The 18,666-nt window shown below is 40.8% G+C and overlaps 1 protein-coding gene across 4 annotated transcripts in view; it reads right to left on the reverse strand.

Annotated features, from left to right (window-relative positions):
• LOC137424766 (BAI1-associated protein 3) overlaps nucleotides 1–18,666 on the reverse strand; it is a 180,441-nt gene that overhangs the window by 32,902 nt on the left and 128,873 nt on the right. For all 4 annotated transcript variants that reach the window (XR_013623070.1, XM_078775902.1, XM_078775904.1 and 1 more), the window contains exons 26-29: nucleotides 10,886–10,957; nucleotides 7,910–7,993; nucleotides 5,532–5,652; nucleotides 2,478–2,601 (exon numbers count right to left, since the gene is read on the reverse strand). Coding sequence is in view for 3 of the 4 variants with exons in the window: in XM_078775902.1 (XP_078632028.1) it covers nucleotides 2,478–2,601; nucleotides 5,532–5,652; nucleotides 7,910–7,993; nucleotides 10,886–10,957 (401 nt within the window). In the remaining variant the exon portion in view is untranslated. The remainder of the gene's footprint in view (nucleotides 1–2,477; nucleotides 2,602–5,531; nucleotides 5,653–7,909; nucleotides 7,994–10,885; nucleotides 10,958–18,666) is intronic.

The following is an 18,666-nucleotide window of genomic DNA, read 5'->3' on the forward strand; positions in this document are numbered from 1 at the left end:
TCGAGTTCCTGCCATTTTCTGTTAATACAATTATCGAGCGACGGCAATGGTTATAATACACATACACACACAAACGGACGCTTCTCCTTTCAAAAGGTGCAAAATATAGTTTAATTGATCTTGTGGCCCTGGAAACAAAAAAAAGCAAGAAAAATTTACAACAGCACTCACAGCCCACACAACTTTGACTCCCCATCCCCCCCCTCACACTCCCTCGTTCCTGCCAAACATGATTAATCGCAATTATCATAATTTTAAACTTACTCTGTGCAGTGTGCATTGACTAGCCCCAGGAATGACCTTTCCATCGGAGTTAAGAAGCACGGAGGTTTGGGTGGAACGCTCATCTACGGACCTTCGGGCATTGCAAAGGCCAACATCGTCAGGAGTTTTTGCAGTACATGCTGCAAGATATCAACTTTTTGGACGAGTTGATCAGAGGATCCTCCAAATCCTTCGTTGCACAGAGGCACACCCCTTTCTCGCAGGTACATTTCCAAGTATTATTGGCTTCTCTAAATCTTGGTGAGCCGTTTCATCCTACAATCCTTATTTGGCACACATGATGTAGGTCCAGGCCGCCCTGATGAGCGTTGTTACAATGGGTTTCTGTGCATGCACGCTGAGCAATCTGGAGGGGATTACGTTATTTTGAAAGTCGTGTATTGACATATCCATATGCATGTCGTTGGCTCGCGATTTGAACAATTATTATTATAAAATTGTAAAATAAATATCCCTATGATTCTGAACTTTTGAAATACCATGTAAAATTTAATAACATCTGGCCATTTACTGTACAACATTTTAACTTAATGCGCAGCATCAGCCAGTTGATGAAGCTTGCACTTCCCATATATATATATATACAGTCATGTGAAAAAGTAAGTACACCCCATGTAAAGTTTTGACTTTTTCAACATATTTCAATATACAGCTATTTGATCTTCATTTCAACAATATTGACAGATAAAGGTGATATAATATAACAAATATCATGAAACATTTACATTTTGTAGTCCATTGTATAATTTAAATAAACATAAATGCAAATTTTGCATGTGGAAAAAGTAAGAACACCCTTGGCTCTAATAGGTGGTATTGCCCCCTTTGGCAGAAACAACCTCAAGTAGGCGTTTCTTATAACTGTCTACCAGTCTCTGACATCGACTGGGAGAAATTTTTGCCCACTCCTCCATGCAGAATTCTTTCAGCTGTGCGATGTTTGAGGGGTTTCTTGCATGCACAGCACGTTTGAAATCCCCCCACAACATCTCGATGGGATTTAGATCCGGGCTTTGACTTGGCCATTCCAGAACCCCCCATTTCTTTCTTTTCAGCCATTCCTTGGTGGATTTACTGGTATGTTTAGGGTCATTGTCATGTTGCAAGGTCCACCTTCGGTTGACCTTCAACTTTCCGACTGATGGCCTCACATTATCCTCAAGCACCCTCTGGTACAATGAAGAATTCGTAGTGGATTCGATGATGGTGAGCTGCCCAGACCCTGATGCAGCAAAGCTGCCCCAAATCATAATATTTCCACCACCATGCTTTACAGTTGGTATCAGGTTCTTGTGGTCAAATGCTGCCTTTGGTTTTCGCCAAACATGTCTTCTGGTACTGTGGCCAAATAGCTCTACCTTTGACTCATCTGTCCAGAGCACATTGTTCCAGAAGTGCTGGTCTTTGCCGAGGTGTTCATTGGCAAACTTTAGTCTTGCCCTGATGTTCTTTCTGGACAGCAAAGGTTTCCTCCTGGCACACCTCCCATGTAGATCAAATTTGTGCAGCCTCTTTCTAATGGTAGACTCGTGTACTTTGACATCAACAGTGGCAAGAGCTACCTGTAGGTCCCGTGATGACATTCTGGGGTTCTTAGAGACTTCTTTCAGCATCTTGCGGTCTGCTCTCGGGCTGAACTTGCTGGGGTGGCCTGGCCTGAACAAGTTGGCAGTTGTTTGGAATATTCTCCACTTGTAGATGATCTTCTGGACAGTCAAATGATTGATTTCAAATTGTTTGGAGATCTTTGTAAATCCCTTCCCAGACTCGTAGGCATCTATAACCTTCTTTCTGAAGGCCTCAGAGAGCTCTTTTGATCTAGGCATGGTGACGCTGCACACTTCAACAACAAAGAGCAAACCAAACTAAATGTCTGAGGTTTAAATAAGACAGGTTCCTCCAAGATCCTCTCTAACGATGCTCTAATCATTTGCACCTGAGCTGGTGCACCTGATTCTAATTTTAGGTGTTTGAAGTGGTGATAAATGTAGGGGTGTATGTACTTACTTTTTCACGTGACTGTGTACATATATATATCTATTGACTGGGAGTCGAATTTGGGATATTATTTTCAATTGCAATCTTGCAAAGTTCATCAAAGACTAATGCAAGGTAATCTTGGATTGCACAAACACATGATGGATGAGCCAAAGTTATTTATATTATTACATAATATATATATTTGTACTCACAATCGAAAGGTTTCATCGTAAATGGGATGCAGGGTCTTATACTTGGTTTTTGTGCTGCAAACTTTGCTTTCTGGGAATTTGTGATTCGGATATAATTCCACTTTCACAAACGGGTCACTATAACCTGAAAGGTGTGAAAGCAAATTGTCCAAACATAAACAATACAACATGCAGTGCTCAAAATGAAATTCAGTGGTTAATCAATGCTTTTCTACACTTCATTTGCTTGTAAACATAATTTAGCAACCTAATTGATTTTATGGAAGGGCATTAACTCCATCACTCCTTGTGATGGTGAAGACATAAAATATGTAATTTATGAAGGTAAACAATATTGACCACAGTGAGTAAATCTGTGAAGTATTTCAAGTTGCACATTATTTTATTTGTACCTAAAAACAACATCAAGTATATATAGCAACTGTTGGGCAATGCAAACCCGAAGACAATGGCTGATTTACCTTTAATTGGTTTCCATAAATACCGGTATTTGTGGCTTGTATAAACTGAATGAATGATTTCTTACTTTTAATCGTAATGCAACTAAATAATATTTACTTTGTAAATTTAGTTTTATACCTAACTTCTGAGTGATGTTTACAAAATGTGTAAACTTTGAAGGAGGTTGATGAAACTTTGTATGGGGAAATTTCCTTTTTGAACGTCTGTCAAATCAGAGTTCAGAGTTGGGTAAATCTTTTAAAGTAAAAGTTCACAAACAAAAACATCATATAATAACGATGTGCATGGCAGCGGTATCTTGAACCACTACTGACAAGTAAATGAAAAGTGAAATTATGAGGTTCATAGAAGAAAAAGTGACCTAAAATCATGAGCTAAAGATCTTCAATATTGAGGGGAGCTGGCATGATTTGACACAAATAAGGCAAAGCCAGAGAGCAGCTATTAGAAAGGGTGCATTGATGGCAGAGGTTGCTGTTGCTGCGAAGGCAGCCCAACAGCGTGAGAGATGGCACTACAGTGTCACCCATTGTCACAAGTGACCGAGACATATTGATTGATATTGAGAAGAAAAAGTAGAGTACAGTTATACAGGGTGTCTCAAAAAGATGTTTACACATTTAAAAAAAAAAAAAAATACCCATAACACACCTCAGAAAGGTTTGATATCTGGTGTGTGCAGAAGAAATAGTTTGTGGCACATGGTGAACTATCGCAGATGTTCAAATTGACCACCATCAGCTTCTAGATACTGGTGACAGCGGCGAACAACTGCATGACAAACATTCACCAACCTATCTGCTGGGATATTTGCCTGCTCCATGTGAATGTTCAGATTTTCAGAGGATCGATACACACAATTATGTCAGTTCACTGTACCATAGAGCTTGAATGTTGCCTCATCTGACCAAACGATCATGTGCACAAGCCATGCATTCTCGTCCACTTTCCCTTGAAACCTTTCACAAAGCTCAGCTCTGCGATCCAGATCGTGTTCAATCATTTAATGTAACATTCTCAGCACATAACATTTCCACTTAGCTGTTTTGAGAATCCGGTGAACACTTGCCCAGCTGATTGCAGTCTCACAAACACATCACCTTACAGATTTTTGTGGTGATTGTATGAATTGTTTGTAATACCACAATACAATTTTCCCCACCTGTTGATGAGCGGGGTCTCCCAGATCATTGGTTGCACGCGTCTTGCACAGTACAGTATGTCTCAAATTTATCACAAATTATTGTAATTGCCCTCACCTGAGGAGAGGGTAGTGCATTTGAGTCCGTTTGTTTGTCTATCTGTCTGTTTGTCCGCACAGAATAAATATTATTTTCTCTGCAACCATTGGTCGGATTGACAGGAAATTTTCATCATAGGTGTAACTCCACCTGTATATTTTTAATAATTATTATGACGTCATAGGTCACGTGGTTCGGCCGCCATCTTGGAAAAACTGAAAAACTTTGCACCTCCATATCTCCTAAAGCACTGAATAGAAACAATTGAGACGACATGGCTCTTTGCAAAGAACTCTCCATGGGGAATAAAAGATGTTAATGATGATGTCATAGGTGCCTCCATTATGACGTCATAATTAGACAAGTGCAAAACTTCATCCGATCAAGATGAAATTTCTTGAGCGTAATCTAGGAATAAATTAGTTTAGAAAACAAATAATGATGACGTCATCGGTCACGTGGTTCGGTCGCCATATTTGTTTTCAACACAAAAACCACTGAAAATACATCCTGGCGAGGGTTTGCAATCTTTGATTGCTCTTTCTTGTTGTTATTTGTGATGGATGGTCCAAAGCAAATTTACGACTCCATTATCTTTGCACTTCAAATGCATTTTCGAATTTCCAACGCCACTTCAAAATTACTTTGCATTGTTTAAACATCCAGCGAGCCATGTTGTTTACACTTTGCATTATGAGTATCGTCTCACTTTTGTCTTCGCGACTAACATGATCCGTTCGGAGTATGCCACACTAATTAGAGCCACATTAAAATTGGGTGCTACCACAACTACATGAATAGCTATTCATTATAATGTATATCTGTGTATACATCGTTTTGAGACACCTTGCATATTGAGTGGGGTATAGGAGAGATAAAAGGACAGGACAAAATAAGTTCATTGAATTCATAGTAGCAACTATACAATGCATTTACAGGAGCCACTCTTCACCAGTTCATCCCATCATGCCTTCAATTGTCCTATTCACCATCTCAACCCTGGTACACTGAGGTATGTGGTGAGACTATCGTCATTCTGCAGCATGCATTCTCTCCTTGGAAGACAAACCCAACTGATGGGAATGTATGGAGTATCTCTGCAGAGCTCACAGTAACTGTCTATCATTCCTTTGATGAGGCAGATCCCAAAATCAATCTCAGTTCCGGTCAATATCGTACCTCTCGAATCTGTCACCATCCTCCATCCAAAATCCAGGTGGCAGTTCATCAGATATAGGTCTATCTCCAGCACACATTCAGGATTGCCCACAATCCACTACATTATCTAATAATGAGTGTTAAGTAGACTACAATATACAGCGGCATAACACTCTCATCATGTATACATTACCATTGTCGTCAAGGGCCATAATGTTGGTTGCATGAATCACTTCAACGACCAGTTCATTTGCATCTTCATCGTAGTATGCTTTCACCATGAGTGTTCCGAAGTTGCCCTTTTCGATCGTTTTCTGGCATTTAACAAAATAAGGTTATGATGAACATGTCATTTTTTGTGAGGGCGTATTAAGATCGCCTTGGACTAAAAAAAGTAAATATAATGAAGCAAGAGCAAGTTTATTTACAATGTTATACACACATATAAAACAAACCATATGACCTCTGGTATGTCGAACATCTTAACTTGTATTTTTAGATTTGTTTCATGAATGAATGAATGAATGAATGACTGAATGATCGTTTTAAGGCCATTTTCCCCGCTGGAGCGGGGGTTAGCCTTGCGGGCCCCATGACAATCATGGTTCCCTGTTTGAGGCAATGTTTTTTTGGCCGGATGCCCTTCCTGGCGCCAACCCTTACTCGCCTCCTACGATGCGCAGGGATACGGCGTACCTATTCTAAACCGGGGTACACACCGGGATCATTCATCCCAGCAAGCTGGTACTCAATTTGCCGACCTCGGAAGGATGACAGGCTGAGTCAACCCCCCTGGTGTTAATTCAGCGATCGACCGGGATTACGAACCCAGGATCCTAGGATCCCAAGCCGGCACCGTAACCGCTAAGCCAACACCAGGCTGTTTCATGAAGAACATTAATTTCCTATAACGAATTAGGAGCTGATGTCACCACTTCATACCTGTTTTTCATTAATACTGTGGAATCCAAAGCTCTCAACATCATTGGTATCTCCCATGAATAAGTGGAGGCACAGGACCTATTATTACCCTCGCCAGAGGAGAGGGTATTGCATTTGAGTCCGTTTGTTTGTCTGTTTGTCTGTCTGTCTGTCTGTTTGTCCGCACAGAATAAATATGATTTTCTCTGCAACCATTGGTCCGATTGACAGGAAATTTTCACCATAGGTGCAACTCCACCTGTATAATTTTTTGATGATAATTATGACGTCATAGGTCACGTGGTTCGGGCGCCATCTTGGAAAAATCGAAAAACTTTGCACCTCTATATCTCTGAAAGTGCTGAATAGAAAAAATTGAGAGATGGCTCATTGTAAAGAACTCTCCACGGGGAATAAAATATGTTAATGATGATGTCATAGGTGCTTCCATTATGACGTCATAATTCGACAAGTACAAAACTTCATCCAATCAAGATGAAATTTCTTGAGCGCCATGTCGACATAAACTGGTGGAGAAAAAAATAATGATGACGTCATGAGTCACGTGGTTCGGCCGCCATCTTTGAAAAACCGAAAAACGTTGCACCTCTATATCTCCGAAAGCACTGAATAGAAAAAATTGAGACATGGCTCATTGTAAAGAACTCTCCATGGGGAATAAAATATGTTAATGATGATGTCATAGGTGCCTCCATTATGACGTCATAATTCGACAATTACAAAACTTCATCCGATGAAGACAAAATTTCTTGAGCATAATCTAGGAATAAATTAGTTTAGGAAAAAAATAATCATGACGTAATCGGTCACGTGGTTCGGTCGCCATATTTGTTTTAACACTAAAGCCTTAAAAACCACTGAAAATACATCCTGGCAAGTGTTTGCAATCTCTGATTGCTCTTTTTCTTGTTCTCTTATTGCAAAGACGGTGGTCCTTCTGTTTTCAGCCCTTTGGCTGTCTCTACTCCCTCGATGGCTCATTAAACCTGTCCTTGTTAACATCCAAAATCCAGCTTTATTGCTCACCACTCCTTCGTTCCTCTTTTCTTTCAAATGTAAAATCTCCTCCCTGAGACGATGCAATCTCAGTCCTTCTCCTGGGAGTAAATGTGGTAGTACACCAACATCTCATGTGATCTTCAATCCCTTATACCTGCGATCTTTTCTTTCATGGTTAACCTCACCCACAACCACCCCTCTTACTTGCAGGTTACTATATGTTTATTTTTCTCCCTACTGTACTCTCTTATTTTCCTGTTCATTCACCAACTGTTTGTTTCCAGTTGTTTCCACAAGCATTTCACAGTTAACACATTATGCCGCCTTCCTCCCCCTCCCTCTTCATCACCTTGCTCTCCCACAAACTAAGATTTTGTATACAATAACATTAAGAGTTTGACAAAAAAATCCAATAAACCATGAGCAAACTCTACCGCTTAAATTGTACAACAAGCATCCCTCAGAAAAGTTATCATGCCAATTCAGCGAACAGATTTCACCATATGGTTGCAGCTGGGATTATATATATATATATACAGCACTAGACACTTAACTAAGGCACAATAATGGAGTTAACAAGAATAACTTATTTTAACTTTGTTAAAAGTTTAAAAACAAATATAACTTCACCTGCTCTTCTGTTCGCCTTTGGAAGTACAGCTCAATCAATTCGGTTGTGGGCTTTTGTATCAGTTGTAGCTCTTTTTCCATCTCCTGTTTCCAATATGAAACAGTTAGTAGCCATACCATAATGTCAAACATGTCGTTCACTGAACAAGACATATCCAAGCACCTTTAGAGGCCATTTTTCACCGCATAGCAGGGGTTGGCCTTTTTCAGGCACCGTGGTCCCCTTTTTGAAGCGATGTTTTATGGCTGGATGCCCTTCCTGCCATCAACCCTGTAGTCGCCTCTTGCGACACACAGGGAATACCAGTGAACTGGTACTCAATTTGCCGACCTCGGAAGGATGACAGGCTGAGTCAACCGCCCTGGTGTTAATTCAGCGATCGACCGGGATTCTAACCCAGGATCCTAGGATCCTAAGCCGGCACCCTAACTGCTAAGCCAAATCAAAGCATGCAATTCACAATGAGCTAAACTTAAGGACTTGTAAACATAGTGTTATATATAAAAGATTTTTCATCATATCATGGATTTCTATGCAGTATAAAGGCAAAAAAGAACAAATAAATAATTCATTCAACATTGGCTAAAATATATTTTGATATTTTCTACAGTTCTTCTTGGGTTTGTTGATCTGGAGAAAGCATTCGATAGGGTTCCACGCGAAGTAGTGACATGGGCATTGAGGAAGTTAGGAGTGGAGGAATGGTTGATCAGAGTTGTGATGGCAATGTACAAAAGAGCGTGCACAGCTGTAAGGACGAAGGACGGGAACAGTGGTGAGTTTGAGGTGAAGGTGGGAGTGCATCAGGGGTCGGTACTAAGTCCACTACTATTTGTAGCTGTGATGGAGGTGCTGGCTCAGAACGTAAAGGAGGGTTTACCGTGGGAGTTGTTGTATGCAGATGATCTGGTGTTGATTGCAGAAAGTATGGGTGGACTGAAGGAAAAGTTGAACAAGTGGAAGGAATGTATGGAGACAAAAGGTCTGAAGGTGAATATCAGAAAGACGAAGGTGATGGCAAGTGGTAAAGCATGTGGTGAGGTGGAAAGAACTGGTAAGTGGCCATGTGCTGTGTTGAGGAAGGGTGTCGGAGTGAACTCCATTCAATGTACAATGTGCGCTGAGTGGGTTCATCAAAAATGTAGTGGTCTGAGAGGGTAATTAACCAGTGTGGCAGCTACATTCAAATGCAAGGTGTGCACAGAGGGAGCTGCAGATGGAGGAAATGTTGAGTTGGATCTTGGAGACGGCGTGAAGCTGGAAGGTGTGAAAACATTTTGCTACATCGGAGACATGCTGAATGGAGAAAGTGGATCAGACTCGCCAACGGTTGCTCGAGTGAGATGTGCATGGAAGAAGTTTCGGGAACTGAGTGGCGTGCTGATGAGGAGGGGAGTGTCATTGAAGCTGAAGGGAAAGGTGTATGCTGCATGTGTGAGAAGTGTTATGATTTATGGGAGCGAGACATGGGTCATGAACGTAGAGCAGCAACGAAGGCTGGAAAGGGTGGAAATGTGAATGGTTCGGTGGATGTGTGGAGTATCGTTGAGAGAGAGGAAGACAAATGATTAATTGTGAAAGATGATGGGAATAGAGCCTGTGATTGATGCTGTGAAGAGGAACAGGTTGAGATGGTTTGGTCATGTGTTGAGGAAGGATGAAAGTGACTGGTTGAAAAGAGTGATGGAAATGAATGTAGAAGGAAGTAGAGGATGGGGAAGACTGAGAAAGACTTGGCTAAACATGGTGGAAGAAGAAATGCGGGCAAGGGGAGATGCAGAAAATATGGCAAAATGGAGAAGATTGTCATGGGGACCGCAAGGCTAACCCCCGCTCTAGCAGGGAAAATGGCCTTAAAATGCATGTTGTATTTTCTACAGTTCGTTCCGAAATGCTTTAGAATACTAAGGATCACACGCTTCATGAATCTGTGATTCTGTGGTAGCGATATCAATGGAAAGGACCCGTATATAGGTATTTATGTTCTTGTTGAGACAACTAGCATGCCAAAAGTTACCTGATGTAATTTAGCATCTTTCAGAATGCAGTGTTTTCATCACAAGAAAATAATAGTCTTAAATGTATGCCACAATTCTCTTGTTTGGGGTTGTTTCGAGCCAAGTTTATTGAAAACTAGAAGGGTACTCGGTAGAGCGATAAAGCGCATACCTGCGCCATGCAATGCCTGGTCCATATCAGGCCCAAGAAGATAATATTCTACTGCATGAATATGACAATATCGTGCTATATATCGCTTTTGGCCCCATCTCTCAACGGTGAAGAATCACTTTAAAACTAAAAAAATTCTCGAATCCGGATTCGGATCTTCACCAAAATCGAACCAATTCTTCCTTGTCACACACCCAACGTGTCCACCAACTTTCGTCCGAATCCGTCCCCAACTCTTTGAGATATTGTGCTATGTATCGTTTTTGGCCCTATCTCTGAATGGTGAGGAATCACCAAAAAAATTATCGTATCCGGATCTTCACCAACATATGACAATTCGTCCTTGTCACACAACCAACCTGTCCACTAAATTTCATCCGAATCTGTTCACAACGTTTTGAGATACCCTGCACATAAACAAACAAATATCCATGCAGGAGTGAAAACATAACTTCTGTCCACCTTCGGTGGGTGGAGGTAACAAGGATGATGAGTCAGCAATGATGATCAAATAAAGTTTTTCAGATCAAAATTTGAAATTGAAGTTTGAAAAGAAAACTTTAAAAGTTACATCTTTATACTCACCTGAAAGATGCAAGTTGCTAAATCTTTACCTGTGTACTGGTGTGCAAAATACACCACATGCAATTTGGATCAAGGTTGTTCAGAAGTGTACATTATATGTCGACTTTTTAACGTTCAATCCAACAAGTGAAATAAATGTAGAAAAATAAATGTAGAAAAATAAATACTGTACAATCACTGTAGAATATCAATCACCAATTGGCAAGTTGCTGTAAACTTACAAAGAATGTCTCGTTTTTAATTTCCTCCAACAATAGCCCTGTTCCACCAGCATGAAATGATTCTTTTAAAGCCTAGAAAGGTAAAAACACAAAGTTTCAATGGATAATTAAAGTTGGAAATGAAATTATCTCATACCTACCTGAAAATAATTACATTTTTTTAATGCAACTTGAACAGATTAGCTCAAGATAATCAATCCGAACCGAACAGCAGTTTTACCTTTGCAGGTATTATCCAAAATCCATGCTGATTATAGCTGTACTCAGCAATTGACATGTGGATTGGTAAAGTGAAATTGTACACAGTAACAATTAAATAAATGCCATAGCTAGAATTAATAACTAGAACGGCACTGGTAGAGCATATACCTCCGCCACACTTAACAGTTTACATTTTGTATCCCACTGATAGGCCAGATCTGGATCCGTATCTGAACCAAAAACAAAATCGAAAATCGAAAAAATGTAAGACATCGTGCTGTTTATCATTTTATATTATATATATTATATTATACTAGCAGAGTACCCGCCCAACCGGTGACGTTGTTCTCAGCATGCAACATGTTCTTCTGACCTTTTTGGGGCGGTGTATAGACAATTGGGCGGTGCTGACTCAATCGCTCCCGAAAACAAACAAAACTCGTGTTACGTGTATGAAGCAAAAACATGTCTACTGCTTAGAATTCAAAACACTTTACTGTCCTGGAAAACGTGGGGACAGGAATACTGTACTGTAAGGGTTGGGGACTTGTAATACCATCTCCCACCTGGAGTGGCGCTACACAATACACATTTACATAGGGAATTGGCGTCATCCCCCTCCTCTACCCCAAGACCACCGGCAAATATAAAAACACCCCTATACACCAATTGGGGTCATGCTGATCCTACGCAGCAAGTCTGGATGTAATCGGGCCAGAACTGTAGGATGAGTAGTGCGACCAACAAATAAACACAAACAAACACACAAACCAACAAACAAGAAATATGTCGTGCATAGCACAATACTTGCGAAATCCCTAAAATAAGTTGTTGGCCTCTGATGACCTCAAAAATAGTTGGGGGTAGAATTCAGTGACCACATATGCAAATCCTCTTCAAATTTCAAGTTAATCGGATGAAAATTGAGGATTTTAGAAATCTGGCCTATGTTGACATCAAAAATAGTTGGTGGTTGAATTCAGTGACCAGATATGCAAATCCTCTTCAAATTTCAAGTTAATTGGATGAAAATTGAGGATCTTAGAAATCTGGCCTATGTTGACATCAAAAATAGTTGATGGTTGAATTTAGTGACCAGATATGCAAATCCTCTTCAAATTTCAAGATAATTGGATGAAAATTGAGGATTTTAGAAACTTGGCCTATGTTGACTATTTGGCCTATACAACACAACAACATGCATTTTAAGGCCATTTTCCCTGCAAGAGCGGGGGTTAGCCTTTGGCCTATGTTGACCTCAAAAATACTTGGTGGTTGAAGACAGTGACCAGATATGCAAGTCCTCTGCAAATTTCAAGTTAATCAGATGAAAATTGAGGATTTTAGAAATTTGGCCTATGATGATGACCTTTGGCTTATGTTGACCTATTGACCTTTTGACCTCCAAAACAACAGGCTTCTTGCTTATGGAAAACTCTACTATTTGGTGAAGTTTCGTGAAGGTAGTTGAAAATTGTGACCTGTAGGCGAGCGACTGACATACAAACAGACAGAAGACAGACAGAAGACAGACAGAATAACGCACAAGACCAATATACTTGAAAAATCTTCGATTTTCGCAAGTAACAAACACCGGTCCATGAATTACAGTAATGTTATATGAGATATCGTGCTGTATATCATTTTTGAGATATTGTGATGTATACCATCTCCCTACCCTGTTTAAATAGTGTATTTAAGAATTTTTTTTTTTTTAAATTGTCTTATTCAGATCTCCATCAAAATCGAAACAATTTGGCCTTGTCACACACCCAACCTGTCCACCAATTTTGGTCCAAATCTGTCCATAGCTTTTGAGATATTGTGCTGTACAGTATATCGTTTTTGAGATATCGTTCTGTATCCCATCTCCCTACCCGTTTAGAATCCCATGTGGGCATGGGCAACTTGTTCGTTTTCATCAAATATTCCGCGATCCACAGCTATTAGAAAATGAATTTTTTTTATTTTTAGAAAAGGGTGTTATCGACTTATATATTAGAAAGCATTAGAAATTATATTGGGTATCTGATAGATAGATACCTGAACACTGTATATTAGAAAGGAGGCAGTTCCAAAGGTATCTGATAGAGATAAGTCTGGTGTTGGCTTAACGGCAAAGGTGGCGCATGGCTTGAAATCTTAGGGTCCTGAGTTTGAGTCCCTGTCAACACTGGCATGCGTGCAGAAAACCACTTTCTGCACGCATGCCAGTGTTGAAAACCACTTTCCGCACTTGACCACGTGTTGCAGAATAACTTTTTGCTCTTGGGTTGGTGTTGCGTGACCACTTTCCGCACTTCTCTTATTGGTAAAACCACTTTCCACACTTGTGCTGGCGTTGAAAACCAATTTCCGCAGTTGAGCTCGTGTTGCAGAATAACTTTCCGCACTTGTGCTGATGTTGAAAACCACTTTTCGCACTTGTGTTAGTGTTTCAAAACCACTTTCCACACTTGAGCCAGTGTTGCAAAACCACTTTTTGCACTTGTGTTATTGTTGCAAAAACCACTTTCAGCACTTGTGCTGGCTTTGAAAACCATTTCCCACACTTGCGCTAGTGCTGAAAACCACTTTCCGTAGTCGTGCCAGTGTTGAAAACCACTTTCCACAATTGAGCTAGTGTTGCAAAACCACCTTTTGCACTTGTGTTGTTGTTGCAAAAACCACTTTCTGCACTTGTGCTGGCTTTGAAAACCATTTCCCGCACTTGCGCTAGTGTTGAAAACCACTTTCCGCACTTGAGCTTGTGTTGAAAACCACTTTCCACAGTTGTACTAGTGTTGAAAAACACTTTCCGCACTTGTGCGAGTGTTGCAGAACCACTTTTCGCACTCCTCTGAGTGTTGAAAAACACTTTTCGCACTTGTGCTGGTGTTGAGAAGCACTTTTTGCTCTTGTGCTGTTGTTGAAAACCAATTTTCATGCTCCTGTTAGTGTTCAAAACCACTTTCCATACTTGTGCTAGTGTTGAAAACCACTTTTCACACTTGTGTTCGTGTTACAAAACCACTTTCCGTGCTTCTGCTGGCGTTGAAAACCACTTTTTGCACTTAGGTTAGTGTTTCAAAACCACTTTGCACACATGTGCTGGCATTGAAAACCATTATCTGAGCTTGCGCTATTGTTTCAAAACCACTTTTGCCTTCATGTTAGTGTTGAAAAACACTTTTCGCACTTGCGCTGGTGTTGCAGAACCACTTTTCACACTCCTCTTAGTGTTGAAAAACACTTTTCGCACTTGTGCTGGTGTTGAGAAGCACTTTCTCTTGTGCTGGTGTTGAAAACCAATTTTCATGCTCCTGTTAGTGTTCAAAACCACTTTCCAAACTTGTGCTTGTGTTTATAACTACTTTTCACACTTATGTTAGTGTTTCAAAATCACTTTCCACACATGTGCTGGCATTGAAAACCATTATCTGAGCTTGCGCTAGTGTTGCAAAACCACTTTTGTCACTCCTCTTCGTGTTGAAAACCACTTTCCAGATTGAAAACCTGACGTTACTGACGTTGAAAACCTCTTTTCGCACTTGTGTTAGGGTTGCAAAACCACTTTACACACTTGCGCTAGTGTTGCAAAACCACTTTTCGCCCTCATGTTAGTGTTGAAAAACACTTTTGCACTTGTGTTAGTGTTGAAAACCAATTTTCGCACTTGTGTTAGTGTTGCATAACCACTTTCCACACTTGCGCTAGTGTTGCAGAATCACTTTTGGCACTCCTCTTAGTGTTTAAAAACACTTTTCGTACTTGTGTTAGTGTTGAAAACCACTTTCTGCACTTCTCCTATTGGTAAAACCACTTTCCGCACTTCTGCTGGCGTTGAAAACCAATTTCCGCAGTTGACCTAGTGTTGCAGAAGAACTTTCCGCACTTGTGCTGATGTTGAAAACCACTTTTCGCACTTGTGCTAGTGTTAAAAACCACTTTTCACACTTGTGTTCATGTTACAAAACCACTTTCCGCACTTGTGTTTGTGTTGAATACCTCTTTTCGCACTTGTGTTAGTGTTTCAAAATCACTTTCCGCAAGTATGCTGGCGTTGAAAACAACTTTCCGCACTTGAGCTAGTGTTGCTGAAGAACTTTTTACTCTTATGTTCGTGTTGTGTGACCACGTTCTGCACTTCTCTTAATGTTAAACCACTGTCTGCATTTGTGCTGGCGTTAAAAACCACTTTCCTCAGTTGAGCCAGTGTTGCAGAAGAACTTTCCGCACTTGTGCTGACGTTGAAAACCACTTTTCGTACTTGCGCTGGTGTTTCAGAACCACTTTTCGCACTCCTCTTAGTGTTGCAAAACCACTTTCCACACTTGTGCAGACATTGAAAACCACTTTCCACACTTGCGCTAGTGTTGCAAAAACCACTTTTTGCCCTCATGTTAGTGTTGAAAAACACTTTTCGCACTTGTGTTAGTGTTGAAAACCATTTTTCGCACTTGTGTTAGTGTTGCAAAACCACTTTCCGCACTTGTGCTGGCATTGAAAACCACTCTCTACACTTGCGCTAGTGTTGTCAAACCAGTTTTCGCCCTCATGTTAGTGTTTAAAAACACTTTCCGCACTTGACCTAGTGTTGCAGTATAACTTTTTGCTCTTGTGTTGGTGTTGCGTGACCACTTTCCGCACTTCTTTTATCGGTAAAAACCACTTTCCACACTTGTGCTGGCGTTGAAAACCAATTTCCGCAGTTGAGCTGGTGTTGCGGAAGAACTTTCCGCACTTGTGCTGATGTTGAAAACCGCTTTCCACACTTGCGCTACTGTTGCAAAACCACTTTTTGCCCTCATGTTAGTGTTGAAAAACACTTTTCGCACTTGTGCTAGTGTTGAAAACCATTTTTCGCACTTGTGTTAGTGTTGCAAAACCACTTTCCGCACTTGTGCTGCCATTAAAAACCACTTTCCACACTTGCGCTAGTGTTGCAGAACCACTTTTGGCACTCCTCTTCGTGTTTAAAAACACTTTTCGCACTTGTGTTAGTGTTGAAAACCACTTTCCGCAATTGACCTAGTGTTGCAGAATAACTTTATGCTCTTGTGTTAGTGTTGCGTGACCACTTTCCGCACTTCTCTTATTGGTAAAACCACTTTCCGCACTTCTGCTGGCATTGAAAACCAATTTCCGCAGTTGAGCTAGTGTTGCAGAAGAACTTTCCGCACTTGTGCTGATGTTGAAAACCACTTTTCGCACTTGTGTTCATGTTACAAAACCACTTTCCGCACTTCTGCTGGCGTTGAAAACCATTTTTCCTACTTGTGTTAGTGTTGCAAAACCACTTTCCGCACTTGCGCTAGTGTTGCAGAACCACTTTTGGCACTCCTCTTAGTGTTTAAAAACACTTTTCGTACTTGACCTAGTGTTGCAGAATAATAATAATAATAATTCATTTATTTTGTATAGCGCTTTTCCAGAAGCCCAAAGGCGCTTTGACAGAGTGGCAAACATAATGCATAACAATACATGAAAACAACAATTGCAAAAATACAAGAATCAATAGGGAAATATTTAAAGCAAAAGGAGGGAGAAGGAGAAGAGATAGTAATAGAATAACTTTTTGCTCCTGTGTTCGTGCTGCGTGACCACTTTCCACACTTCTCTTATTGGTAAAACCACTTTCTGCATTTGTGCTGGCGTTAAAAAACACTTTCTGCAGTTGAGCCAGTGTTGCAAAAGAACTTTCCGCACTTGTGCTGACGTTGAAAAACACTTTTCGCACTTGAGCTAGTGTTGCAAAACCACTTTTTGCACTTGTGTTATAGTTGCATTAACCACTTTCCGCACTTGTGTTGGCTTTGAAAACCATTTCCCGCACTTGCGCTAGTGCTGAAAACCCCTTTCTGCTCTCGTGCTGGTGTTGAAAACCACTTTTGACAGTTGTGCTAGTCTTGAAAAACACTTTCCGCACTTGTGCTGGCTTTCAAAACCACTTTCCGCACTTGGGCTAGTGTTGCAGAATACACTTTTCGCACTTGCGCTAGTGTTGCAGAACCACTTTTCGCACTCCTCTTAGTGTTGAAAATCACTTTCCACACTTGTAGTGACGTTGAAAACCTCTTTTCGCACTTGTGTTAGTGTTGAAAACCATTTTTCGCACTTGTGTTAGTGTTGCAAAACCACTTTCCGCACTTGTGCTGGCATTGCAAATCACTTTCCACACTTGCACTACTGTTGCAGAACTACTTTCCGCACTTCTCTTATTGGTAAAACCACTTTCCGCACTTGTGCTGGCATTGAAAACCAATTTCCGCAGTTGAGCTAGTGTTGCAGAAGAACTTTCCGCACTTGTGCTGATGTTGAAAACCACTTTTCGCACTTGTGTTCATGTTACAAAACCACTTTCCGCACTTCTGCTGGCGTTGAAAACCACCTTCCACACATGTGCTGACGTTTAAAACCATTATCTGAGCTTGCGCGAGTGTTGCAAAACCACTTTTCGCCCTCATGTTAGTGTTGAAATACACTTTTCGCACTTGCGCTCGTGTTGCAGAACCACTTTTCGCACTCCTCCTCGTATTTAAAAACACTTTTCGCACTTGTGTTTGTGTTGAATACCACTTTTCACACTTGTGTTCATGTTAAAAAACCACTTTCCGCACTTCTGCTGGCATTGAAAAACACTTTTCGCACTAATGTTATTGTTTCAAAACCACTTTCCACACATGTGCTGGCGTTGAAAACCATTCTCTGAGCTTGCGCTAGTGTTGCAAAACCACTTTTCCCCTCATGTTAGTGTTGAAAAACACTTTTCGCACTTGCTCTCGTGTTGCAGAACCACTTTTCGCACTTGTATTAGTGTTTCAGAATCACTTTCCGCGTGTATACTGGCATTGAAAACCACTTTCCGCACTTGAGCGAGTGTTGCTGAAGAACTTTTTGCTCTTGTGTTAGTGTTGTGTGACCACGTTCTGCACTTCTCTTATTGGGAAATCACTTTCTTTATTTGTGCTGGCGTTAAAAAACACTTTCCGCAGTTGAGCCAGTGTTGCAGAAGAACTTTCCGCCCTTGTGCTGATGTTGAAAACCACTTTTCGCACTTGTGTTGGTGTTTCAAAACCACTTTCCACACTTGAGCTAGTCTTGCAGAACCACTTTCCGCACTTCTCTTATTGGTAAAACCACTTTTCGCACTTATGTTAGTGTTTCAAAACCACTTTCCACACATGCGCTGGCGTTGAAAACCATTATCTGAGCTTGCGCTTGTGTTGCAAAACCACTTTTCGCCCTCATGTTAGTGTTGAAAAACACTTTTCGCACTTGTGTTAGTGTTTCAAAACCACTTTCCGCCCTCATGTTGTACCAGTGTACTAGTACTACCAATAGGAGAAGTGCGGAAAGTGGTCACGCAACACTAACACAGGAGCAAAAGTTATTCTGCAACACTAGGTCAAGTGCGGAAAGTGGTTTTCAACACTAACACAAGTGCGAAAAGTGTTTTTCAACACTAACACAAGTGCGAAAAGTGTTTTTAAACACGAAGAGGAGTGCCAAAAGTGGTTCTGAAACACAAGCGCAAGTGTGGAAAGTGGTTTTCAATGCCAGCACAAGTGCGGAAAGTGTTTTTCAACACTAACACAAGT

This window comes from Myxine glutinosa, chromosome 4 (assembly GCF_964187855.1).
Source record: "Myxine glutinosa chromosome 4, kmMyxGlut1.1, whole genome shotgun sequence".
NCBI lineage: Eukaryota > Metazoa > Chordata > Myxini > Myxiniformes > Myxinidae > Myxine > Myxine glutinosa.